Source organism: Lacerta agilis, chromosome 16 (genome assembly GCF_009819535.1).
Source record: "Lacerta agilis isolate rLacAgi1 chromosome 16, rLacAgi1.pri, whole genome shotgun sequence".
Taxonomy (NCBI): domain Eukaryota; kingdom Metazoa; phylum Chordata; class Lepidosauria; order Squamata; family Lacertidae; genus Lacerta; species Lacerta agilis.
Window position 1 is genome coordinate 18,382,527 of NC_046327.1, and position 26,339 is coordinate 18,408,865.

At 43.7% G+C, this 26,339-nt stretch overlaps 1 protein-coding gene across 1 annotated transcript; it reads left to right on the forward strand.

The window, feature by feature from the left end:
* The first annotated feature begins 6,557 nt into the window (after positions 1-6,557).
* CHRNB3 (cholinergic receptor nicotinic beta 3 subunit) lies at positions 6,558-20,456 on the forward strand. The gene is made up of 6 exons (XM_033173832.1): positions 6,558-7,003; positions 8,998-9,149; positions 9,834-9,878; positions 17,045-17,154; positions 18,181-19,054; positions 19,808-20,456. The coding sequence occupies exons 1-6, from the start codon at positions 6,949-6,951 to the stop codon at positions 19,949-19,951; spliced, it is 1,380 nt and encodes a 459-aa protein (XP_033029723.1). The 5' UTR covers positions 6,558-6,948; the 3' UTR covers positions 19,952-20,456.
* Positions 20,457-26,339: the final 5,883 nt, after the last annotated feature.

Genomic DNA, 26,339 nt, shown 5'->3' on the forward strand with positions numbered 1-26,339 from the left:
CCTATCTGACTTTTAGAAGACATCTGAAGGCAGCCCTGTTTAGGGAAACAAAACAAAATAAAAAATAATAAAAATTCCTTCCAGTAGTACCTTAGAGACTAAGGTTTTACTGGAAGGATGTTTTATTATTATTATTTTTTGACTATGGCAGACCAACACAGCTACCTATCTGTAACTGTTTAGGGAAGTTTTTAATGTCTGACATTTTATTGTGGTTTTAATATTCTGTTAGGAGCCGCCCAGAGTGGCTGGGGAAACCCAGCCAGGTGGGCAGGATAGAAATGATAAATAATAATAATAATAATAATAATAATAATAATAATAATAATTATTATTATTATTATTATTATTTATTGTTATACATAGAATGCAGGGGCTTTGGGGGCTTGCAGAACTTCTTCACTGGGGAAAAAGGTGGAACCCAATGTTCAGCCTTTTTTTTAAATATGAAAAGACAGGAACACTGCAAACTAGCCCGTTTTCATCACTAAGGTCCTTTCCATAAATTACATGGTGATGATCCTGAATTTGCCATCACATGTACACTAGATAGGGAACTGCAGCCAATCCTGCCTTTGGTGAGTGTCTCCAATACAAGCAAAATACACATATTAGGGTAAAATGTGTAGTAAATTGCATATATTTGTGAAAATAGCATACAAAATGCACGTTCCAAGGGGAAATTGGTTTGCAAAAATGTGCGTGTTAGGTAAAATTGCTTGCAAACATGTGTACATTAGAGAACCTCGCACTACGATGCTTCTGAATTTTCACGAGGACTTTTAAAAAATTAAAGGAAGCTGGTGTGGAAATGTGGGGGGGGGGATTCAGTCTTGCCTGTTGGATCGGCTTCTTTGCATGGAATGGTGAAGGAGCACTGCCTAGTCTTTTGGCTCAGGCAGCAAAACACACTGGGCCAACCCTGACGACATGCCAAATAAGACTTTCTGGTAAGTTAGGAACCATTAGGAATCAGCGCTGCGTTTGTTCTGTGTTCTTGAGATCACCAAAAGACGCTGCTGCACTTTTTTCTAAGCTCCACTAGATGTCCCCCATCTTCTTTTCTAGCAGTGACTACGCTAAAGCTTTGCTGCTGTTGCAGAATTCTCTGCCACCCTCCTCCCACCAAAAAGGAAACTTCCTGCCGTAATAAATTTGTTAAGTTTTACAGTAAAACTGGACATTGGCTTGAGCAGAAGAGGTTACACTATAGTGTAGTGTATAGTTGGTCCGTATAGTTAAAGCTATGGTTTTCCCAGTAGTAGTGTACGGAAGTGAGAGCTGGACCATAAAGAAGGCTGATCGCTGAAGAATTGATGCTTTTGGTGCTGGAGGAGACTCTTGAGAGTCCCATGGACTGCAAGAAGATCAAACCAATCCATTCTTAAAGAAATCAGCCATGAGTGCTCACTAGAAGGACAGATCCTGAAGTTGAGGCTCCAGTACTTTGGCTACCTCATGAGAAGAGAAGACTCCCTAGGAAAGACCCTGATGTTGGGAAAGATGGAGGACACAAGGAGAAGGGGAAGACAGAGGACGAGGTGGTTGGACAGTGTTCTCAAAGCTACTAACATGAGTTTGGCCAAACTGCGAGAGGCAGTGAAGGATAGATAGGTGTGCCTGGGGTGCTCTGGTCCATGGGGTCACGAAGAGTCGGACACAACTGAATGACTGAACAACAACAAAATAATTGGAAGGGGAAAAAATGAACGGGAGAACACAGAGAAACTTTTGATATAAGTTGTTTATTTTAAAGTTACCGTGACTTTTTTTTGTTTTGGATCAGATTGCTATTACGTGTGTGATCTTTGCTGACTATTTTGTTTTTTTCCAGCTTGTAAACTGCCTTGTAAAATAGAAAAGGCGGTATACGAATTAAAAGTGAAATGGAAATATACGGCCTTGTATACCTGAAGGAGCATCTCTACCCCCATTGTTCAGTGTGGCTGGGGTAATCCAGCCATATGGGTGGGGTATAATAATAATAATAATAATAATAATTATTATTATTATTATTATTATTATTATTATTATTATTGAATAAACATTATACCTCACTCATCTATGCCCTTTACACATGATTAGATCCTTCTAGAAAGGTTGTCCTAGGATGGAGAGGCTGCATGGGATGTTCTGTGTCTCTTCCCATCTCTATGCATGCCGAACATTAGCTTTTTCCCTTTATTTTCTTCTACCAAGCAGCTTTGCCTAAAACCAGAGGTTCTGCCATCATCTCACGTGAGCCGAGCACACATAAACACGTCTGTATTATCTGCCGTCACATCCTATTCCATACTCAGCAAATGGGCAGACTCTGGATGTCAGGCCCATGTAGACGGCGTGTGTGAGATCTGTTAGCTCTGCCACCAGGAGGCCAACTGTTAACTGCTACAAGATTATGAGCAGTCAGTGCTGTCAAGCTGGATTTGGGGTTAGGCCAACGGTTCGGAGAGTCTGTCGAAACATTCCCCTGACGCCGAGTCCTGCTAATCGCCACAGGGACAGAAAAGTCCAAAATTTAGTTGCGCTTCCATTTCTGTCCTTGTCATTCCCTTTTCTGCATAAAAAGAGAACAGAATGTTTGAGAGGATATGATCTGCTGTGTGTAATAAGTGCAGCCCCAGCTTGCTCTCCTGTCCATCTTCTAGTGGAGGGGTGGGGGAGATTGTGTCCACCTCCCTCCCATCATCTCCAGCAGTCCTGGCCAGTAGGGATGGGAATGTTGGGAAATTCCATTCCACCTTAAGTTGCAGACATGGAGCTGTTGCGTGTCACATGTCTGTTTACACACCAGCACAGATTGCTGGAAGCTTCCGTTTGTGTATAGCTTTTGCTTTTGCGACTCTCGGAGGAAACAAAGGAGAGCTGATATGTTTTTTTATGTTCTGATTTATGCTTAATAAATCTGCTTGTATTTATGCTTTCACACAAGCCTCTCTCGCCACTTCAGTTGCGTGGTTTCTGCAAATATAGTGTGCCCTGATTTAATGTCGTACCAGTGATCGGGGATCGTCCAGCGGATTGGCTGGAAGGGCGTGATCCAGCTGGGGGCTAGCCAGCTGGTCTCCCGACTCCCTCTGGATGCCAACAGGGAAGACCCTTTCCAACCTGACAAAATTAGGGATGGGAAGACCTTTTCCAACCTGACAAAACTGCAAAAGATCACTTGCTTGTGACGGGAGCAGTGCATTTAATGTGACAAAGGTTGCACACCACCTCCAATCTCTGCCAAGTGGTGAACAAAGTTCCAGGAGGTCCCAGGCGCTCACCTAGGGTTGTGTTTCCATGGGGAATATTGAGGCACAGCGGAGGCTATTGTCTTTAAGAAAGATAGTTATTGTACACACATTTACACCCGGAGTCTTTGTTAACTTGAAGTTCCCCATGTCTGAAGTTGTAGTTGAACAACATCTACATAGCTCCCCATCCCTGCTCTGGTTGGTGGCAGCTTTTAATTTGGGGGTAATAACCTTCTCTTGTGATCAGCTAGGAGGGCTGCTCCTTTAAACGAGCTCGTGAAAATTGTGTGCTTTTGATCAGAACAATAAAATCCTCATTTGTACCAAATTTGAAAAGCGCAGCCATATAACACTGATGATAAAACTCTGTTTCAGTGGCAAGGGAAGTAAAAAAGAAAGAAAGAAAGAAAGTTTGACAAGAGGATGAGTAGATATTTTTGGTCTATTGGGGTGAAAGGGGAGCAATAAACCTTCATTTTAAAGAGATTTGCACAAGACCATCAAACATAAAGCACTGTTTCCCTGAGAACAGTACAGAAGGTCATGCCAAGAACGCAATAATATTTTTATAGCTCTAGCTGGAAAGAAAGCAAAGGCAAACCCAACTGTTTTTGTTATTAACATTTTTATCGAATTTCAAACAGGAGATTAACATAAATTTCTACAGTTTTATCAGAAAAAAGCAGCAGTGCTATTATTTCCTCAGTGTGCAGAGCCTCCCTCTGCATACTGAGGGTTGACAAACCCCCCTACGGAGTATAATTAAGGGAAAGAGGCGAGGAACATTGAACCCAAGAAGAAAAGGAAACACAAGAAGAAAAGGGGTGTGTGCATGGTGGGGCGGGGGCGGGGCCCCTTTTTGCCAAATGAGCAAGATCAAGCAAAAGATTAAAGCTCAGTTAAAGAACATTTCTGGAAATGGTTGCCAAATGCGTTGAATTTTTTATTCCCAAATAATACTCTTGTGGCACATAACATGTTATTTAGTGGACAAAGCTAAAAAAATAATAATTCACCAACTGCAACCCATTCTTCAATTACAGGTGAGAATAGCGAATGCAACAGTAGAGTTTGTTTCGCAGGTAGTGAGATTAGCAAATGAAAGTCCTTTGGAAGTGTCCGAATGACTGGGTGTGTCTCAGAATGAGTTGACTGAAGGAGAATTCCAGCTTCAAAGAAACTATCACTGGCTTCTGACCAGTTAATGGGAACCTGTGTGACTCAGTTGCTCTTCCATCTTCATTGGTTCCTGGTTCATGTCTGGGGTCAGTTCAAAGTGCTGGTTATTATATTTACACAACAATGTTCTACATGTTTGACAAGGGGGTTTACCCCCAGGTAACTTGATATACGACTGCAGCTTCAACACTGCCTCTGCCTCTTCTCTTAAATGATTGTGAGAGACCTTGTTGCACATCCTAATACAGGGGTCAGCAACCATTTTCAACCATGGGCCGGTCCACCGTCCCTCAGACCATGTGGTGGCCCGGACTATATTTTTTTGGGGGAAATTCCTATGCCCCACAAATAACACAGAGATAAATTTTAAATAAAAGCACACATTCTACTCATGTAAAAACACCAGGCAGGGCCCACAAATAACCCAGAGATGCATTTTAAATAAAAGGACACATTCTTCTCATGTAAAAACATGCTGATTCCTGGACCGTCCATGGGCCGGATTGAGAAGGTGATTGGGCCACAACCAGCCCACGGGCCTTAGGTTGCCTACCTCTGTCCTAATATCTGAATTTATTTAGGAAAAATGTGCACTAAAGCCTTATCGATTGCTGTGTCCCCAACGCCAGGTATAGGGGGCACTATGACTCTAGCACCTTCAATGTTTTGAATCAGGGGGCCCAGCCCCCCAATATTAAGGGAGCCAACATCTCCCATCACCACCAGTTGCCCTCTGGGTTCCCAAGCCCCCATTCAGGAGCTGGATGGGATGAGCAAGGACAAAGATTGCCCTCTGTGTATCCCACCCCCTGGCGCATGCTGTGGGAAGGAGACCGAGTGGCAGAGCCCAGTGCTGTGCTCCACCTCATTCTCCCCATGGCACACCCCACTGGGGCAGATGTGTCATGTGGCATCACGTAACGTGTCACGTGATGCACCTCCCCAAATGTGGGGGGCAAGTTGGCGCCTTTGTACTGTGCCCAGGCTTTGGAGTGCCCTGCCCCACAAGATCCTCTGCGTTCTCTTTCTGTTGGCATTAAATGACAACAGCAGGTGGAACAAATTCTGCTCTAATAGTGGAGCGGAGTTGTGGGGAGGCCCCCACAAGGCAGTGATGAAGAAGGAGAAGGAGAAGAAGAAGAGTTTGGATTTGATATCCCGCCTTATCACTACCCGAATGAGTCTCAAAGCAGCTAATATTCTCCTTTCCCTTTCTCCTCCACAACAAACATTCTGTGAGGTGAGAGGGGCTGAGAGACTTCAAAGAAGTGTGACTAGCCTAAAGTCACCCAGCAGCTGCATGTGGAGGAGTGGAGACGCGAACCCGGTTCACCAGATTACGAGTCCACCGCTCTTAACCACTACACCACACTGGCTCTCATGGTATGAAATGATGATCGTGGTATGAAAACTGGGGTTTGTTACAAGCATGCCCCTCTTTTTCATCTGTCAAATGCTAATTAGTTATTAATTAAATGTTAGAGATAATGATTGTTGGGGCCCTTTTCACAGGCCTCTTTGGCAACAACTGCTTGTGATGATGACCCTGAACCCGATTGCCTACCTCCTCAGGGCCCTTGAAGCTGAGAGCAAGAGGGAAACTTCCCGTTGTGCTCTCTGAGGAAGAGGAGGAGGATGAGACCACACTCTGAAGCTGTCAGAATCAATCCACCTACCATGCAAAGTCATTTCCTCCCTTAGAAGCCCCACTGGACGTAGCAGAGGGCATCCATCGGTACCACAACGAACATGCATTATCCAAAACATTGCTTGAGGGGTGGGTTTTTGGCTGTCACACAGCTCTGCTTGGCAATGTTAGGGCTCACTTTAGTGCTGGACTTTGTTGGACTGATACCTGCTTTTCCTAGGAACACTCCCAGATCCTACAGAGCCCAACCCTTCCTTTGTTATCTGAAAGCTAGCTCCGGATACCTGTTCCCCTGGACTACTATTCCCATCACCCCTCACTTTGGGAAATGCGTTGATGGGATTTGGAGTCCAACAACGTCCGCAGGGCCACAGCTCGCCCATCCCCATACTACAGTCTTAGTCTGTTTTGCCATCAAGGGCACCACACTTTACGATTACCACAGAGCAGGGGTGTGCTGCAGTGAACGTATTTGAACAGCTGGAGGAGCACTTCACGTTACTTATCAAATGGCAAAGAGATTATGACCAGACATTTACGGAATTCAGATCAGGTTCTAAGTTGCTTGGCTCTATCCTAGGTGTTCTTTGAATTTAGCTTTTAACAGTACCTTTGTTATCCTGGATAAGCAACGAGGCAGAGTTTAGGACCCAGGGATTATTCTTATTTTTGGCTTGCAGCCTGTGACAGCTGACCGAAAATCAATGAAGTGTACTTTAAGAAGCTTCGCTGTGGTGCAAGATAAGGCTCAAATGCTATTCTTCCCGTTTCCAGCCTATTAGCCATTGCAGTTTAGAATCATTGTGTCTAAACTCGTATCTTTGGGTGGAAGTTGTTTGCCTATGAAAAGCAGGAGATCCAGCTGCAGATGTTGTTGCGAGGATGGGGGTTCCTGCTTTTATTATAGCGTCCCTCCTTCTTTGCACTAACAGTTCAGGTAAGTGCAATTTATTCAAATTAAACATTAAGTGCTTGATCTGAGACTGCGTGCAACAACAGAGAGATGCATCTTAGGTACTAAAATTAAACCACTGCCTCGTGTTCTTTAAGCGTGTTTGACATACTTTTGTTTGTGTTCATGTGTATTAAGCAAAGGACCTGGAAAGGAGAAAAATAAAATAAAATAAAATAAAATAAGCTGCACTGGTTAGCCAGTGACTCATTTTAGTATTTCCATCTTCTGATCAACATCCTTGTCTTTGAGAAGACTTCAACAATTAAGTGAAATTATGATTATCTCATTCATCGTTAACAAATAACAAATGCAAATGTTGTTATTTAGCACAGGTAGTACACATAGTGGATTACAGTACAGAGAAACATTAGCAGAAGGCAGGTCTCTGCCTGAACGAGCTTACACACTAAATCTAGATGAAAGGGAAAGGAGGCGGCGGAGCAAGGGCAACAAGGAACAGGGGTGCCAACTTGAATTAAAATATTGGGGGGGGGCAGGTAAGCCCCGCCCCACACAATCGGTCACATGATACGGTGCACGCAACCATTTGAATGACAATGCCCATCAATGGGGTGGGGGGCTCAAAATATTTTATGGGGGTGGCCGAAGACCCCCCAGCGCCTACGAGTTGGCTTCTATGGTAAGAGATAAATGGAAGCAAATGTTGCTTCATTTTCAAAGTGCCAAATCGATTTGATAGCATGTGAGAGAGAGGTTTCTTGTTGCTGTTAAATGGAAATAATAGCTTTTACTAAAAAAACAAAAAACCTTTTAGTGGGAACTGCAAAAATACCATTTGTCTTTTTCATAGAATGCCCATTATTCATGTTCGTACTAAATGCACATTCATTTCTCCAGCTACCCACTGCCTTTATTATTTGCTTTTCACTTCTCTCCCTGTCACCCTCTCCACCCCAGAGCTGCAATGGCGCTTCCCCTGAAGTCTGGAAGGTGATAATATTCTTTGCTAATCCCATATGAATGGGGCAGCCTTTTTCTTTGAGTATTCCAAGCGTTTCACATACATTATTTCTGTAATCCTTAAAGCAAACCAGTAAATGGGCCATTTGGTACAGTGGTACCTCTGGTTTCGTACTTGATTCGTTCCGGAGGTCCGTTCTTAACCTGAAATTGTTCTTAACCTGAAGCACCACTTTAGCTAATGGGGCCTCCCGCTGCTGCTGCACCACCGCTGCCCGATTTCTGTTCTCATCCTGAAGCAAAGTTCTTAACCCGAGGTACTATTTCTGGGTTAGCGGAGTCTGTAACCTGAAGTGTCTGTAACCTGAAACGTCTGTAACCCGAGGTACCACTGTATTATTGTCCTGCTTTGCCAGTTGTGGGAAGGACTCAGATTGAGAGGTCATGGTTTACCCTAAGGCATGGGAAAAGAGGGCCAGATTTGATGAAATGAACATGCATGAGGGCCAACCACAGTTGTTGAGCTTTTTTAGGATTTAACCCCAAAACTGTTGAGCTATTGTAAGGATTTTACCCCAGGACATATACTGCCACTGGGGCCAGATTGAATTGACTGGCGGGCCGCGTTAGGCCCCCGAAGCAGACTTTGGACATGCCTGCCCTAAGGCCACATAGTGACTAGTGTGGTCGTGGCGGAGTTAAGATATGTACTGCAGGAGCAATTTCTGCAAATCCCAAATGTAGTCAACGATTTGCATCGTTGTGGATGCATTTTTCCACCTGGGAAAGACTTTTCGTAGTTTCAGTTGCATGAAAATACAGCCCCATAAAATAGGGCCTCGTGGGAAATCCACCATGGACAAGTCTTGTTTCAAAGGTCTTGCATTCCTCCCTGCAGACTTGGTGTGAATATACAGTCCTGTCTCTGTAGACCTTAAAAACAAAAAACAAAACCAAAAGTCTCACACGGCAGAATATTTACCATTAAAGTTATCACTAAATTTCCCACCCCACCCCCTCCTGTTCTTTAAATAATTCTTACTTTTGTCTTTCAGCTTTTACTGTGTCCAGCTCATTTGCCGAGAATGAAGATGCACTTTTGCGGCACTTATTTCAAGGGTATCAGAAATGGATCAGACCCGTGAAACATTCCAATGATACCATAAAGGTGTACTTTGGATTAAAGATATCCCAACTAGTAGATGTGGTATGTAATCAATTTTTCTGGGTCCTCCTTTCCTTTCCTTCTTTGCCTTCTATACATTCACTAGAGCACTTCTGCTAAATTTTAAGAATAAAACAGTTACCACCAAAAAATCCTTTGGACTTTCAGAAACAAAATGGGAATAGGGATGCTGCAATATGTCACACACATTTTTTTTTTAAAAAAAGCTTACTCATACATAGTGTGCCCACAGTCAGTTAACATGTGGTCAGATTATCCTCAGATCAGGAAAATCTGAATTGAATGTAGTAAAAGTGTCGTCTACCAGTTGGATGAGGACGTCATGTGGACAGCATAAAAAAGAAAGGGATGCAAGCAGTTTCAAATCCACATTAAACTCCCATGTGAATGTGAATAAGTCAATCCAGGGGCTAATCTATACTCGTGAGTTATAACGTTATAAATGCGTTATAAAAATGTGACACCAGGGGGTGCTGTACAGCAGTTAATGGAAAATTGCATTGAGAGCTATATAACGTTTTTCTTAGTGTTTGTTTTTAGTTCAGTGTAGATCCAGCCCTTAGGTTATCTGTTTAACACTGGGACTGTCCTGGAAAGTGGAAAACTCTGAAACGGTTGCAGACACTTTATTCTTGGAGAATGCTGGGAGGTTGTTTTTTCTTCTTCAGAAGAATAAATGATTTTTGCTTCTTTCTCCCTCCACAGGATGAAAAGAATCAGCTGATGACAACTAATGTATGGCTGAAACAGGTAAGATATACGACGACACAGTCAGTGTAAATGTTCATCATTGTCAGTGAATTTTTACAGCCTCCTGTAAATGTTCTACAGTGATGCGGTGAGGGAGGTTCTTGAATTAAGGGAATTTAGCCCCATGGACACCTGTGGATATAAGCTATCTTACATCCCAGATACTATGGTCTAACTGGATTACAGCTTCAGGGCAATGCTGATTAATGGTCTCTAGAGGCGATAAATCTATTGCACTTGCAAGGCCGGTCCACACATGAGGCAAGATGAGGCAACTGCCCCAGGCAGCTGGATCCTTGTTCCTGGTGTAGATCTTCACTCACCTCTTCTTCCCTGGTGGGGAGGGGACACACACACACCATTTTGTTGTGTGCCTCAGGTGTCAAAATGTCTTGGTCCAGCTTTGTGCACTTGTATTACAAAATGGGGAGGGGAATCGATTGTCTAGTAAACAGCAGTTTTCAAAATATGGAGTCTGAAGTGGCACAAAAAAGAATTCTCCTGTCAGCTAGCCCACCACTGCAGATAATTCCCTTCAACACCCAGTCTCAGGGTAGTCTGACCAGTACTCTGAGGGAGCCGGCTGTGCATTTCAGTCTTTTAGAATACATAGAGATGTTTGCAGAAGTCCTGTGGCAGACAAGCTGATGCAGAAAAGGGTTCTCTGAAGGAAGACTTTGGGGAAGCCATGACTGTTGATAGTGATATAATATTCCTTTAAATGCATAGTGCAGATGAGGCCCCAGTCTAGAGGAACGGAAGAGGCACCCCTAGAAACTTAGAGTGTGATCAAGGGAGAGATGCCAGCAACTGGCTTTTATATGGAAGCTGTTTCCTTGGGACCGGGTAAATAGAAAGCATTGGAGCATATTCGTGATTCCTTCAGGATAACTCAGAGTTTGCTATGAGAAGACATATGGTGTTGTGCTATGTTTATTAACACTTCATCTCCTCGGCTGTTTTTTCTTTTCTTTTTTTAAAGAAAAGCTAATGCCTAGGGGACAGATTGAGTTTATTACTTGAGGGTTTTTTTTAATATATAAAAATAAACACACACAACATGTATATTTGTTAATATTATAAGTTTTGTTTAGCTTATTATTATACACATGGCTGTTTACATTTGGTTAATGTCTAGTAATTGTGAGTTTTCCCAACGCGTTCCAATATTTTACGATGTAAGCTTTTTCCTGATATTGTGAACTCTTTGAGCAATGGTTTACAGTGGAAAATAAGGTCATGCTGATTTGAGATGGCCCAAATGTGTTGCATTCAGGAAGTGCTTAATGTCTGATGTCTTATTATGTTTTTATATGTGGTGGAAGCCACCCAGAGTGGTTGGGATAATAATAATAATAATAGTAATAATAATAATAATAATAATAATAGCACAGTGAATCAGTGGTGGACTTTGGGCTTTGAAATTTCAGTGGTGGCCTGTGCAACACCAAAATTTTATGGCCCCTGCCCAGGGGTGGAAGAAGGGGACAGCCTCAGTTGTCACCACTGAGGGGAGTGACAAAATGGTGGACAGCACTCACCGCGGGGCCTGCAGTGCGCCTGAGCCACGCATTTCTCCTAGGAGTGACGCGGTGGCTTGGGTGCCTGCAGGCTCCACACTGCCCCAAACGGTCCGCCCGCTGCCTCCCCCTCAGCTGAAGAGTGGCTGGCTGGGAGGAGGCAGGCAGACCCTGGAGGCAGGCCCTGCGGAGCATCCTGCCCCGGCTCGCCCCACCTCAGGCACCCAATAGACTTGCTCTGCCGCTGCTCCTGCCTCCTCTTACCTCCTGTTGTTCATCATTGTTGCAGCATCCCCTGCGGTGCCCTCAGCCTCCAGTGCAGGCAAACTGCTCGTGCTCCCTTGAAATCACCTCTGTGTGTATAAATGGTGCACTGTCCCCTTAAGTCCAAGCCAGTCACCACTCTCTCCCTCTTCTCATACTGTATCTTAGGGTTGGTTGTGGGGAATCTTTGGTTCCCCAGATGTTGCTGATACACTCATCATCCCCATGAAGTATGGCTAATGGCCAGGAATAATAGGATTATAATTTGGCAACATCTGGAGAGCCAAAGGTTACCTGCACCTGTCATAGGGCAATCTGTAGCAGTCCTTGGGCAGTGTGATCCAGCCAGGAAGCTGTATAGAAAGCTTTGATGGCAAAACTCAAATCAGTTGAGTTTTGCCATCAGCTTAAATTCTTTTAAAAGGTTCAGCAGAGAACTCGCTGCAGTGGCCATGCTGGTTCCTGTCAGCCAAAAATATATCTCTGTGGGCTGAAACCCCTTCCCTGTGCACAGCTTGTGTGTGTGTGTGTGGGGGGGGAGAGATCTGCTGAAGCAACAGCCTTCTATCTGCATTGCACCAGTTTGGATATATCCCACCAGGACTGTGAAACAGGGCCAGAGCCATGGAGTAGACCAGGGGTCAGCAACCTTTTCCAGTTGTGGGCCGGTCCACCATCCCTCAGACCATGTGGTGGGCTGGACTATATATATTTTTTTGGGGGGGGGGATGAACAAATTCCTATGCCCCACAAATAACCCAGAGATACATTTTAAATAAAAGCACACATTCTACTCATGTCAAAACACGCTGATTCCCAGTCCGCCCACGGGCCAGATGGAGAATGTGATTGGGCCACATCCAGCCCCCAGGCCTTAGGTTGCCTACCCCTGGAGTAGAGGGAAGAGCTATAGTGTCCTGTTCTTCACAAGGGCTTGTCAATCCCCATCCTTGAATTTTCAGCTCTCATTTTGGAAATGCCACTCATCCTTTCACGTATGGCGATTTAAAAAAAAAAAACTATCAGTCACACAGGAACTATTCTACAATCACCCAGAGGCTCAGTTAAGACATCAATGTCTACTCCTGCCCTCCACTTTCCAGGTAAATGAGTGGTGGTGACTGAGAAACACTTGGCACTTTCAAATGTTAACATTTGAATTATTCGTATTTAACATAAATAAATTTTAATTTGGTTACAAATCACCGTATTTTCCCGCTCCATAGGGCGCACTGGACCATAGGGCGCACCTCGTTTTTAGAGGAGGAAACAAGGGAAAAAATATTTTTCTGGTTTTCCTCCTTTAAAAGCCCCTTTTTAAAAAGGATCAGCTAAAGGTTTTGCAGCTTTTTTGCAAAGGGAAAAGCCCTGGTTTTTTTTTGAGGATCAGCTAAAAGTTTTGCAGCTTTTTTTGCAAAGGGGGAAAAGCAAAGAGGAAAAGCCCCGTTTTTATGGGGTTCAACTCACATTTCTGCAGCTTCTAAAGGAAAGGGAGCCTTTTCTACAGTTTCCAGACAGATAATCTAATCAGCCAGTCACATGTCGCTGGGGAAACAAACAACCTCCCTCTGCAGCACATTCAACAAAGAGGGCGGGGCAAGAGGGCGGGGCTGAAAGGGAGCCGGGGACTCTTATCTCTCTCCCGATATCTTGCTGATCAGCTGTTCAGCGGCTTCATTTCAACACCCCCTCTTATATTTGTAAAATAAAAAGCATGATCCTCTTTTGGCCCCTGGGCAATTCAGCTCCAGGGACCACCATTCGCTCCATAAGACGCACAGATAATTCCCTTACTTTTTAGGAGGAAAAGGGTGCGTCTTATGGAGTGAAAAATACGGTAGTTTGTAGAGTGACTATTAAGTTTTTGCTTCTCCTTCTGCCAAATTTGTGCCTCTGGGCTTGCTGAACTGGGGCTGAGGTGAACCACCAGAATTCAAAATAAACCAGAATCTCACTTTCTGAACTGCTCCCTAGCTCCTTACGTGCCTGACTGCAGCTCAACTTGTACCTCAGGATAAGGCGTGTAAACATACCCTTTGCTTACTGTCTTGGCAAGGCAGACCACACCAGCCTTGGGGGACTATTATTTCTCTCTTAGAGGGCACAAGGGTGATTGGCAATATCATCTGATCGACAAAAACTTTCTTCAGTCAATGTAAAAAGACAAAATGGGGAGCGGGGTTAAGCTGCAAGTTGCTTCTCATATATTGGAATGTGCTGCCATCGCTCAGTGATTTATACCTAGCTGCTCTTCAGGCGGTCAGCAAAATGGGTGACCGTCCTTGCCTCCTGGCGGGGAGTGGAAGACTGTGACTTTTCCACACAGTCTCTGGGGAATTCCCAGTCCCCATACTGAGGACCTAACTACAGCTTGCATTATCCCATGGCTGGCCCAAGACATTGTGGAACCTGAGGCGAACCACAAAATGGCTCCCCCCCCCCGGGGAACATGGAGGGAATAAAAATCTACGTCAGGAACAAGGATGGGAGGACACAAGCAGAGCCTCCAAGACGCCACTGTACAGGAGGCATTGAGGGGGGCTGCTGAGGAGTAGGCAGATCTGGCTTGCAATGGGCTATGTGTTCATTGGAGGCCAGATGTGCAATCTTTGTGAATTCTGCCGCCTGAGGTGGTCACCTCATCTTGTCTCATGGTTGGGCCAAACCTGTGTTAGCCACTTACCTGTGCTTTTGTGGGCCTTGGATTGTTTTTGTTTTTTACAGCATGGTCCCCTTGAGCTGAATGGGAACCATGGTGTGGGGGCAGGAGGGAGAGATTTAACCCTCTGCTTACTGCTATGATCCCTATCCAGATTGGGGCCCCACACCTGCAGTTTGCATAGAGGGGGAAATTTCGCATTGAAGTGAATGAGAGTTTCCCCCTAACGAAGACTGCAAGAGGTGTGTGGAGCCTAATATAGATTGGAATCACAATGGGGATAAATGCCCCTGTCCTCCCGCCAATTGCTAGGCAATTTGTGTAAGACAACCATGCACTTAAAAGTAAAGCACTGCACCTAACGTAATGTATACTGTAGTTTGCCCCTCAGAAGAACTGTTACTGTAGGTGAATCCATACCCACAATAATGCGTTGTGGGTAAACATGTCCAGAGAGAAGAGCACGAGAATAAATGTAGAAGACTTGAAGAAACTGGCACAATGGAAAGTAATTGAAAGCGTTAAATATGTGCCAGCTACTTGAAGGGTATAATTGATTATTAGCATCTGAAGTGTGTAAGCATTAAAGAGGAGGATGATTTGAGTACATTATACAGAGCAGCTTAATTAGGAATAATGACAGGAAATTGAGAAACTGAGGGTCTAACTGCATGTTGCAGGCAAATCTGTGGAGGAGAGCTTAATGTTGACCTTAAAACAAACATACACTCAGGGGTAGGATTTTGAGAGGAGAAGCAGTGAAAGGAGGGATGCTTAACCCTTTTTTGCACTTGCTATTTCATCATTCTAAATTTCTAAATTCTAAATTGTTGCCCAAGTGGCTTCCACCAATGTGGTTCAAAATGCAGGCAAACACAACTTTTGAGCACTGTGTGTGTGTGTGTGTGTCTATGTGTGTATGTCAGAAGCCCTATAAATGCAAGCAATTTGGAGCAGAGCAATAGAAAGAAAGGCAGGGCCGGCCCTACTATTAGGCAAAATTAGGCGACTTCCTCAAGTAGAAAGTCTGGTGGCAATGACAGCAACCCTGCCAGCCATTTCCTACTGTTGGAGAGCAGGTGTCTGAGCCACACGGCCTGTAATAATAATAATAATAATAATAATAATAATAATAATAATAATAATAATAAGAAGAAGTTTTTATTTATACCCCGCCCTTCCCAGCCAAAAACCGGGCTCACCCCCTGAACTAGCCCACTGCTGTCATTGTGCAGTGATGCCAGTGTTGAAGTAAAATTCACTCCAGTCGAGTTCACCACATGGAGTAGGGAGTGGTGCCATCTTGTCTTTCGACTCAGGCAGCAAACTATCTTGGGCCAGCCCTGGGGGAAAGTTTCAAGATGCACAGTGGGACATATTTCTGAAAAAGTTTGCATAAAATCAGGCTACCTCTTCTCATGACAATGTCACAAGGCTGTGCCCGGTTACAGGTTATTGTGTGCTCATTACTTCCTGTTGCTAGAATAGGAAAGAGAGGAGCAAATATTTAATTTTCAACTCAGCATTGCCTGGCACAAGCAATGCAGAGGCCTGGGGTAGAGAGCGTTTGACCCTCCTGGTGTTGTTGAACTACAACTCCCATCAACCTCAGCAAGTGCAGCCTGTGGCTAGGAATGATGGGAATTCCAGGCCCAAGGGTTCCCTTCACCTGGGATAAAGAGAGCCCTAAATTTAGTCTACTGACCTCACACCTTCCCCACACCCAGAATAGTGTATTTGAGAAATCCATAACTACTCAGAAGTATCATGAGGTGTTTTTTTTGCAGAAGGGAGGATCTTGTAAGAGTCCTGTGCCTGAATTCTCTACGGGAAGATGCTTTCATTGCAGATATTGATTTTACTAAGCTCACACATTCTTCCTTCTCTTGCATTCCCGCAGTGCAACCTAAAAACTTATAAATAATAAATATAAGGGGAGAGGTGCTTTTCTTTCCTTTGATTATTACTGTAAGCATGATGCCACTCAGATAGCCTGGTTTATCCACTGCAGCATGACGTCAATATGTGGTGGTCAATTGACCAGAAGAAAGTGACTTGGCTTGCTCTTGAGCCTTTAAGAGCACTTTGAGCTCTCCAAATCATCAGGGAAGCTTTGCACAACAGCAGAGAAATAAGCATTATACCTGCTAATGCCTGCAGATCAAGATGCTTTTAAAGGCTAAGTAGCAGAGAATAGTAATAGTAGTAGTAGTAGTAATAATAATAGTAATAATAATAATAATAATAATTTTTTTAAAAATTCTGAAAGAGGACATTCAGATGGTCCATCTGATTCATGAATTTTTGTGTCTTGCACTTGTGAAAAAGAGCTCTGATTAACTATGCTTCCGTCTCAAAGGTCTAGATCAGGGTTTTCCAAACTTGGACCTCCAGCTTATTTTGGGACTACAATTCCCATCATGATGGGATAATGGGAGTTGTAATCCAACAACAGTTGGAGGTCCAAGTTTGAGAAACTCTGGTCTCGATGGTACTTGTTGCCTCAATATATCTTGTTTTCCCTGGGAGATCTCTAGCACGTCCACTTAAAAAGCACAGAGCCCTGCTGGTTGAGGTGCTTTTGTGGGCTGAAACTGGATGCATGACTGGGACATCTTTGAAGCTGATGGATGCTACAGAATTATTCTAATTTGGTTCCTTAGAGTATTCAGCTTGTTGTGAAACTGACCAAGCAACAGTGGTGCTTTTGCTGATTATTGCAGGAATGGATTGACCAAAAATTGTGCTGGAATCCGGAGGACTATGGTGGAATCACCGCAATTCGAGTTCCATCTGAATCTCTCTGGCTCCCAGATATTGTTTTGTTTGAAAAGTGAGTACACAGATCTTGACACTCATTTTTTACAGTATTTTTTTGTGCTTGTGTGCAGGGGTCTCGGGAGAGAAGCAGAAAGGTGGATAATTTATTTTCTTTGTATAGCACCACCTGTGTACTGCATGAAGCAGGTGTGGCGAACCTTCAGATTTTACTGAACTCAAACTCCCATCGGCCGAGATTATTAGCCACACTTTCTGGGGCTGATAGGAGTTAGCATTCAGTAAAATGTGGAGGGCCAAAGATTCCCCACATCTGGTACAAAGTAGCATTAACAAAAAGACAGATCTAAGGAGCTTACAGTCAAAAATTGGACATACAGAATGGGTGAGTGGGTAGAAATAGTAGCAAGAATAGCAGAACAATGTGTACATATGTATTTGAAGTTACTTAGAGCTAGTGGCTATAGGAGATTATTACCTTTGCCTTCTCCACTTCTTTTCTAGCACAAAACATGGCCCTATTCTCCTTCTCTTCCAAGGGTTTACAGTAGGCATGGTCATTAGGGGACCAGCAAGTTGGCGTGGGCTGTGCCAGGACTTTGAGAAGGGGAGGGAGTTATAGACATGGAGTAAAATTCTGAGGCGAGGCCCAGAAGTGTAACCTCCCAATATTTACAATCACCACAAGCATTTGCCTCTATTTGGTTATTCAGTAGCCCTTGAGAGAACAAAAGCATATTTTCAAAGTGTCCTTTCTCTACCAGTAAACTTAGGACTCAATTTGGTGCTGAATTTTACATTGTTGAGTAATTTTTGTTTTATTTATTGGTTTTAATGTTGCTGCCTTGGGAGCTTATGGGTGAAAGGCAGATTACGAACATCTGGAATGAATGGATGAATAAATACTAAAAGGCTGCTGAGACACGGCACAATTTATTGCAGCCTGTTTATGATTACGTACCTGTCTAACCATCTACCAAAGCGATGGGAAGCAAAATCAGAATATAAGAAAAAGAATTGGAAATAGCAGCTTGGAAACACAATTCAAAAAGTTTTTATTCCCTACTCTCCCCTTTTCCAGTGCTGACGGGCGCTTTGAAGGTTCCTTGATGACAAAAGCAATAGTCAAATACAATGGGATAGTAGTCTGGACGCCCCCAGCCAGTTATAAAAGTTCCTGCACTATGGACGTTACCTTCTTCCCATTCGACAGACAGAATTGCTCGATGAAATTCGGATCATGGACCTATGATGGCAACATGGTGGACCTAATTTTAGTAGATGAAAATGTGGACAGGACGGATTTTTTCGACAATGGAGAATGGGAAATCCTAAATGCCAAGGGGATGAAGGGAAACCGAAGAGACGGGTTGTATTCCTACCCTTTCATTACCTATTCTTTTGTTTTAAGACGGCTCCCATTGTTTTACACTCTCTTCTTAATCATCCCATGTCTGGGATTATCTTTCTTGACTGTGCTTGTTTTCTACTTGCCTTCTGATGAGGGAGAAAAACTCTCACTGTCGACCTCGGTTTTAGTCTCCCTTACTGTTTTTCTCTTAGTCATTGAAGAAATCATCCCCTCTTCCTCCAAAGTCATCCCCTTGATTGGTGAGTACTTGCTGTTCATCATGATTTTTGTCACCCTGTCCATCATCGTGACTGTTTTTGTAATCAACGTGCACCATCGTTCCTCGGCCACCTACCACCCGATGGCTCCTTGGGTGAAGAGGCTCTTCCTTCAGAAACTCCCCAGGCTGCTCTGCATGAAAGGACACGTAGATCGCTATTCATTCTCTGATCCCAAAGGGACATGGAAAGAAAAGCCGACGAGGAAACATAAACACAAACAATGCAAAGATGGAGAAAAAATTGTGATTGCCTTCCTGGAAAAGGCTGCTGATTCCATCAAGTATATCTCTGGGCATGTGAAAAAGGAACACTTCATTAGGCAGGTATGTTAGTTCAAGAACAGGCAGGTATCATCATCATCATCATCATCATCATCATCATCATTTATTTATACCCCGCCCATCTGGCTGAGTTTCCCCAGCCATTCTGGGCGGCTCCCAACAGAATATTAAAAACACAATAAAACATCAAACATTAAAAACCTCCCTAAAGAGGGCTGCCTTCAGAAGTCTTCTAAAAGTCAGATAGTTGTTTATTTCCTTGACATCTGATGGGAGGGCATTCCACATGGTGGGAGCCACCACCAAGAAGGCCCTCTGCCTGGTTCCCTGTAACCTCACTTCTCGCAGTGAGGGACCTGGCAGAGGCCCTTGGAGCTGGACCTCAGTGTCTGGGATGAACAGTGGGGGTGGAGACGCTCCTTCAGGTATACTGGGCCGAGGCTGTTTCAGTCACACTAAGTCAACATGGGGATTCTAGTCCAAGAAAGGTAGGTTGACTGTGTGTGCAGAATCAGGCCAAGAGTCTCCTAGCCCAGCATTTGCTTAATCCTAGATGGTCTACTGGAAATTGGCTCGTTTCCATGAGTGGGCCATGTTTCACCTTCTATCCACCCCGTTAGATATTTAAAAAGTGATTGTTTGGACCTGACTTGTGTCAGGCTTACACTAGCTAAAAATGCCATTTATATTCATTTATAAATATCAAAGGCCACAGGGAGTGGGTTTTTTTTTTTGAAAGGCAGAAACTCTTCAATTGTGCAAAATACTTGTGAAACTCATCATTTTCTTTTCCAGGTGGTGCAAGACTGGAAGTTTGTAGCTCAGGTCCTTGACCGTATCTTCCTATGGCTATTTTTGGTGGTGTCTGTGATGGGCTCTGTTCTTATATTTACTCCTGCTTTAAAGGCGTGGTTGCAAAGTGGAAGTAGTATTGTCTAGAAATAAGAACACGGGAATCTGCAGAAGGAAGGAAGGAAGGAAGAAAGGAAGGAAGGAAGGAAGGAAGGAACTGCATAGGCTCAGAGTCAACACAGGTGCATACTGAACTGGAAATGACACTGCCATTGGTGGCAATTGTTCTTGTTGATGATTGTACCCTCCAATCAACTTTTAAGACTGAATCCTGTTCTCGCTTACCTGAAAGTCCTGTGAACTAAATTGCATTTACTTCTGAGTAGATAACCATAGGATGGCACTGTTAGCCTTTCAAATTGTTGCACAGTTGAAGACATCTAATTCTGTATCTGTAGATATTTATCAGCTAATACAGATACAGTCACCATTGAATGATAAGCCTCTATGTATTCAAGCACATAAGCCAGACCTATGTTGACCACAAACATATTGATTTTGCATCAGTTTAAACCATTGCAAAACCAAAGAATCCTTGGACTTGTAGTGTGTTGTGTTGAGGATTCTCTGTGAGGAGTTCCTAACACTTCTCCGTCCCCGAACACTTGAAAGACTAGAGAATGCCCATCAAACCATTTTGTCAGTGACATAGATGCGCCCTATTTTGAAAGTTTTATTTTTATTTTTCAATCATGCCCCAAATTATGAATATAGCAATATATCTTTGACACTGGGAAGATTTTATAGATATCTATATGAACTATAAAAACATGTTAGTCTTAAAATATCTGCATCAGTAGACCTTGCACAATTTCATTCAGCCATATTCAATCTTGGTTTCAGCACTTAAATGTACATATTCCATTTTATGCAAACTGTATGCAGAAAGGTGAGGTCTCTGTGTATTTGTTGCACTAAATGTGTTTTTAAAGATATTGAATAATATATAAAGGCATAGGGCACTTGTGCATAAGCTTTATGAAGAGTAAGTATAATAAGCACAGATATCATATATCTATATATAACAATCAATAACTGAGTTTACATGTATATTTATGCACGCCACTCAAGTGACCTGTCATTATGAGTGACATCTCATATTTATTTTCAGTTTTGAAAGCCATTCTCAGTTCCTCCTTTTGGTTTGTCCAGGTCTTGGTGTCCCTCAATTTCTGGAAACTTTTGCCAAGTTTTAAGCAATGAATCATGCTGGAGAGATATGAGTAAGACTCGCCAACGTGCCCAGCAAGGGCACATGTATCTCTGTTGCCATTGGAGACTTGCAGGCCTTTGAGCGGTGTTTTTTGTTTTTACGCATCTGGATTTCCTACTTCTCTTTCACCCCCAAGAGCCACATATATTCACGGGGAACCTTGTGGGGGCCACATACCAGGGGTGGATGGGGCCAGGGGGGGGGGAAGTGGGCAGATCAATGTGTACGGCTCTTACATTCTAACCTTGCAAAAGTCAGGTGCTTTGATATTTACCCAAATCTCAGTCTCCTCCATCCAGACCAGCAAGAGGCATTTTCATAGTTCAAGGCACATTCCAGGCAAGCAAGGAGGTCCTAGAGCAGGGCTGCTGAAGATGTAGCCTGAGGGCCAGATGGAAGGCTGCGTTTGGCCTGCTGGCCTGAGGTTCATCGTCTATGCTCTATTCAGATTATAACTTTCCAGGGTTGGAAGTGTAATGGTGGAGTTGACATTGTATGGGGCACACATGTTTCTTTCTTCCTACACTATCACAGACTCCGATCCAAGGGGTTTTGCAAGTTTCTGTAGCTTGTCAAGCATCACTGGATGAAACCAGTGCCAGCTCCTAGTAGTACCCCCAGAAGAGTACTGTGCTCATTTGGTGTGACGGTTGTGATGGGTCCCATGATGAGTAGCACACTCTTCCCTCACTCCAAGTATCTGGAGTAGCTTAGAGCTGCTTGGAAAGATTTTTTATTAAAAAAACATTTTTTTAGGACATAAAAATATGAACATATTCCATTAAAGGTAAAGATACCCCTGACCATTAGGTCCAGTTGTGGACGACTCTGGGGTTGCGGCACTCATCTTGCTCTGTAGGCCGAGGGAGCCGGCGTTTGTCCGCATACAGCTTCCGGGTCATGTGGCCAGCATGACTAAGCAGCTTCTGGCGAACCAGAGCAGCGCACGGAAACACCGTTTACCTTCCCGCCAGAGCGGTACCTATTTATCTACTTACACTTTGATGTGCTTTCGAACTGCTAGGTTGGCAGGAGCAGGGACTGAGCAACGGGAGCTCACCCCGTCGCAGGGATTTGAACTGCCCACCTTCTGATCAGCAAGCCCTAGGCTCTGTGGTTTAGACCACCGCGCCACAGGTGCTGGAGAAAATAAATGCACTACTTCCTCTCACCTTTACAGTGAGGCTCCCCCCCCAATTATCCTTGTAAAGTGACCAGTGCTAGAGTGGGGGGGGGGTAATGTTGAAGGAGACCATGCTTCCATTGCTCTCCATCTGTGATTGCCTTTATGCAGCCTAACTGTGAAGCCGGTCACACAAGGCTTCGGTGGTGAGATAATCTGTTTGGCAGCAGTAAACAACAGCCAAGGAGCTGCCAGGCCTTGTAGACATCGTTCTGCGATCCAGTTCCACGCTAGTGAAAAGCATCAGCTGGGCTCAATCCTCTCTAACCGTACTGCATGCTGCTGCTACTTAGTTCAATTTTTGACACACAAGGAATCCTAGATGCCGCAATAGTAGACAAGCATGCACACAGATAGGAAGGCCAAGCAGAACTTGGGGTTGCCCCAGACCCTCCAAGTTTCTCTATTTTCCAGGGTCAGTCCTGGATTTACAGAAGCCGTCCCAGTTTCTAATTTGATCACAGAATGTCCCGTATTTCCTTAGGATGCCCCTATTCTCATTGGAGAAATGTTGGATGGTATGGCGTCCAGGTCCATACAAGAATTTTGCAGTACAAAAGACCAAAGACTGGAATAGAACTTGTTTAGTGTGCTCAGTTTAGAATTAAACTGCCCCCCATCCATATTTTTTAAAAAATTATTTTTGAAAGGAAACAAGTGCCAAGTACCTACCAAGCTATTTTGAGACCAAAAATGAGATTTCACACAAAACGTGCATGCAGCATGCAAGCCTTGAGGCTAGCTGCATTGCCCCATCTGGTAAAGAGCATATATACTGGGGCAAAATAGTCCCTTAAGTGAGCCAGTGTGGTGTAGTGGTTAAGAGCGGTAGACTCATAATCTGGTGAACCGGGTTCGCGTCTCTGCTCCTCCACATGCAGCTGCTGGGTGACCTTGGGCTAGTCACACTTCTTTGAAGTCTCTCAGCCCCACTCACCTCACAGAGTGTTTGTTGGGGGGGGGGGAAGGAGATTGTTAGCCGCTTTGAGACTCCTTCGGGTAGTGATAAAGCGGGATATCAAATCCAAACTCCTCCTCCTCCTCCTCCTCTTCTTCTTTCTTCTACTACTACTAAGGAAATTGCTTTCCGCTCTGTGTTCATTCTGCACCCCCTAGGCTCAACCCTAGCGCAGGAAGTAAAAAGTAAAATGTCACAACGTGCTAGAAAACCTATCTATCCTGAATGTGAACATAGAACCGCTTTGGATGCTAGATTGTTGTCACAGGCAAGAACTGTGCATGGGTGTAAACATAATGAATAAAAGCAATAATGACTCATGAGACGGAGAGTGTTGTTTTTGTGTGTTGACAAAGAACTGGTTCTGGTGGTGAAACTTAGCTGTGGGAAAAGGCTGCGGCTGAGTTCTAAAAATAGGTAGAAAGGACATGCTAAGGCAGCCAAGTGCTTGGGGCTAATTTTCATATAATTCTTTCCCCCTCTGTCCTTGTGGAGCATCAGCATCAGTGGAGTGTGACATTGCCACTTGCCCCACATACGGCCAGTCCCAGGTGCATGGCTGCTCTCCAGACCATCTTTGCTATTCTCTATTGATATCTAATGTTCAATTTCAGATGCCGCCTCTAATTTCACAGTGCTTAGAAGAAACTGTGTGCAAAGCCCTGGATGAAATATATGAACATCCTGCTTTTCTGTGCGTTATACTAAGCAAAGGGGTCTACATTTTGAGAAATAACTGTTAGTTGTGAAACAACAACATCCCACACAGTAACATGAAGTATAATAGGCAACAATAGCAGGGTAAATAAAACATGGCATCCATCAGTGTTGTATTACCCATACATAAAAGTGTGAACCGTACATTCCAGTAGTCAGGTCCTCAATGGTGTCAACCAACCTTCTCCAACCTCGTGCACCTCTCTCCCAGCATGGACAAAGTTCAGGGCTGATGGGAATTGTAGTCCTAAACATCTGGAGCAAGGGTCAGCAACCTTTTCCAGCCATGGACCGGTCCACCATCCCTCAGACCATGTGGTGGGCCAGACTGTATTTTCAGGGGGGGAAATGAACGAATTCCTATGCCCCACAAATAACCCAGAGGTGCATTTTAAATAAAAGGACACATTCTACTCATGTAAAAACGCGCTGATTCCCGGACCGTCTGTGGGCTGGATTGAGAAGGCGATTGGGCCGCATCTGGCCCACAGGCCTTAGGTTGCCTACCCCTGATCTGGAGGGTGCCAGGTAGAGGGAAACCTATGTAGACGGGCACATGAAACTCCACTGAGATAAATTTAAGGACCTTAAGCTACATTTAGTAAAAAACTTGAGCAGGGCAGGGTTAACTCGAAACAGCCTCTCTGAAACAGCAAAATGGTGTGAAATTATTCCATAGCATCTTAATTTAATTAAGTCAAATCTCTGAGCAATCAGCAGTGATTTAATTAAAAGGCTGGGGCTGATTAACCAATGATCTGATCTAATTTTATGGTCATGAGACTTGAGATATATTTTTAAGAAACCTTAACTCAGTGATAAAAAGCAATATAAAACTGTCGTGTTGATAGGGTCAAAGTAAGCAGGAATATGGCTATATTTTTTATATATTGAAAGGCCAATTTCTCTGGGGAGTTTAAATGGAATATCACTAAATTATACTCCAGATTTATAACCAGAGAGTTTCCATGGGGGAAAAAAGCCATATAGAGTTGGTATCACCCATCCTATTAACTGACACAATATAGTTTTTATGTTGATTATGAACTAAGGAAAAGGTATCACTCCAGTCCAACTGTGCACAATCCTATAACATCCTTCCCCAACCTGGTGCCCTCCAGATGTTTTGGACTACAACTTCCATCAGTCCCAGCAAGCATGGCCTTTTGGGTGCGAATCTTAGCCGTGCTTGCATTTTTTTTAAAAAAGTAGTTAGTGTGAATTCGTTCTTAGACTTTTAAAGCAGAAAACAGCACGGCTATTTTAAATAACATGAATGCTTAATAAACTGCTTTTAATTTTTTTTATTTGAAGCTACTTAAATATGTGACATATTGTAGAAAAATACAAACATATTCCAAACAAAACAATAAATACTGAGAATGGAGGAAATCATGAAAGTCAGAACTGCATCGGTCACCATAAGCTCAGCACAGTGTTAGGCATGTGTAAAACCATTTGTTATCACATCTAAGTCTGTGCTGGATTGCAGCCACCATGTGTGTAATATATTGCGTGCTTAATATATTTCAGGTTTCTCCCGCATAAGCAAGTAACGGTACTAGTGTCATATTAACTACACTGGAAGAATAAGCAGAGTGTAGGATGCAAACCACAACATTGTTCCCTGTCTATACTCCTTGTCAGTCCCAAACACTGGTCTAGTGCAACCATCATGGGACTTCAGGCATGCACAAGCTACTTCATGTTTTTTCTGGCCCGCACAAAATCTGCCAGCTAAAGTTAGGTACAAAATAATGTCTCGGGGTGGTAGGTGGGGACAGTAGCCATTGCAGAGTTACCTACAGGATGATTCCGTTACCTACAGTACCCCATGAGTGGGATAGCCTTCCTATATAATGTATGGAATTGACGTCTGAGTTACTACACACCAAATAACAACCATTGCTCTTTCTTTCTTTTGCAAGGTGTGTTTGTGGGGGGGGGGGAGGCAGGGGACACCTTTTTGCTGTTGCTATTGTTCTTTTCTAAATGGGAGTTTCTAAAAAGTTATCAGCCTGCTGCAAATCACCCCCTGTTCTACTAGTAGATCTCCAATCTACTTTCTTTCTAGTCCTGCTGTACAACATCCTCATGTGTATTCCCCAAGGATATACGTAGAATAAAGATAGGTCCCTATAGGTGAATCTAGCCATTGACCAAGCAAATGTGGGGCTGCTTTCCCACAGACATATATACATGTAGGGGCTGTTGAAGCAGCCATCTTTTGTTGCATGCTAAGAGTCGGAAAGGATCAATGGTGTTTCCTTTGTGGGAGCTGAGAGCTGCAGATGTTCTCGTAATGGACAGTCTACCTGTTCTGCTTGCGTGTTGCTGGTGGGAAAATAAATTGTCTTGAATTTGGGCACACAAAGAGCAAGGCTGAGTAAGTGAGCTGTGATTT

What these genes read in the sequence shown, in the direction of transcription:
- CHRNB3 (XM_033173832.1), top strand. Translation starts at nt 6,949, where the DNA reads ATGGGGGTTCCTGCTTTTATTATAGCGTCCCTCCTTCTTTGCACTAAC. An exon ending in TATCCCAACTAGTAGATGTG is followed by an intron (nt 9,150 to 9,833) that starts GTATGTAATCAA and finishes CTCCCTCCACAG; the next exon opens with GATGAAAAGAATCAGCTGAT. An exon ending in GATATTGTTTTGTTTGAAAA is followed by an intron (nt 17,155 to 18,180) that starts GTGAGTACACAG and finishes CCCCTTTTCCAG; the next exon opens with TGCTGACGGGCGCTTTGAAG.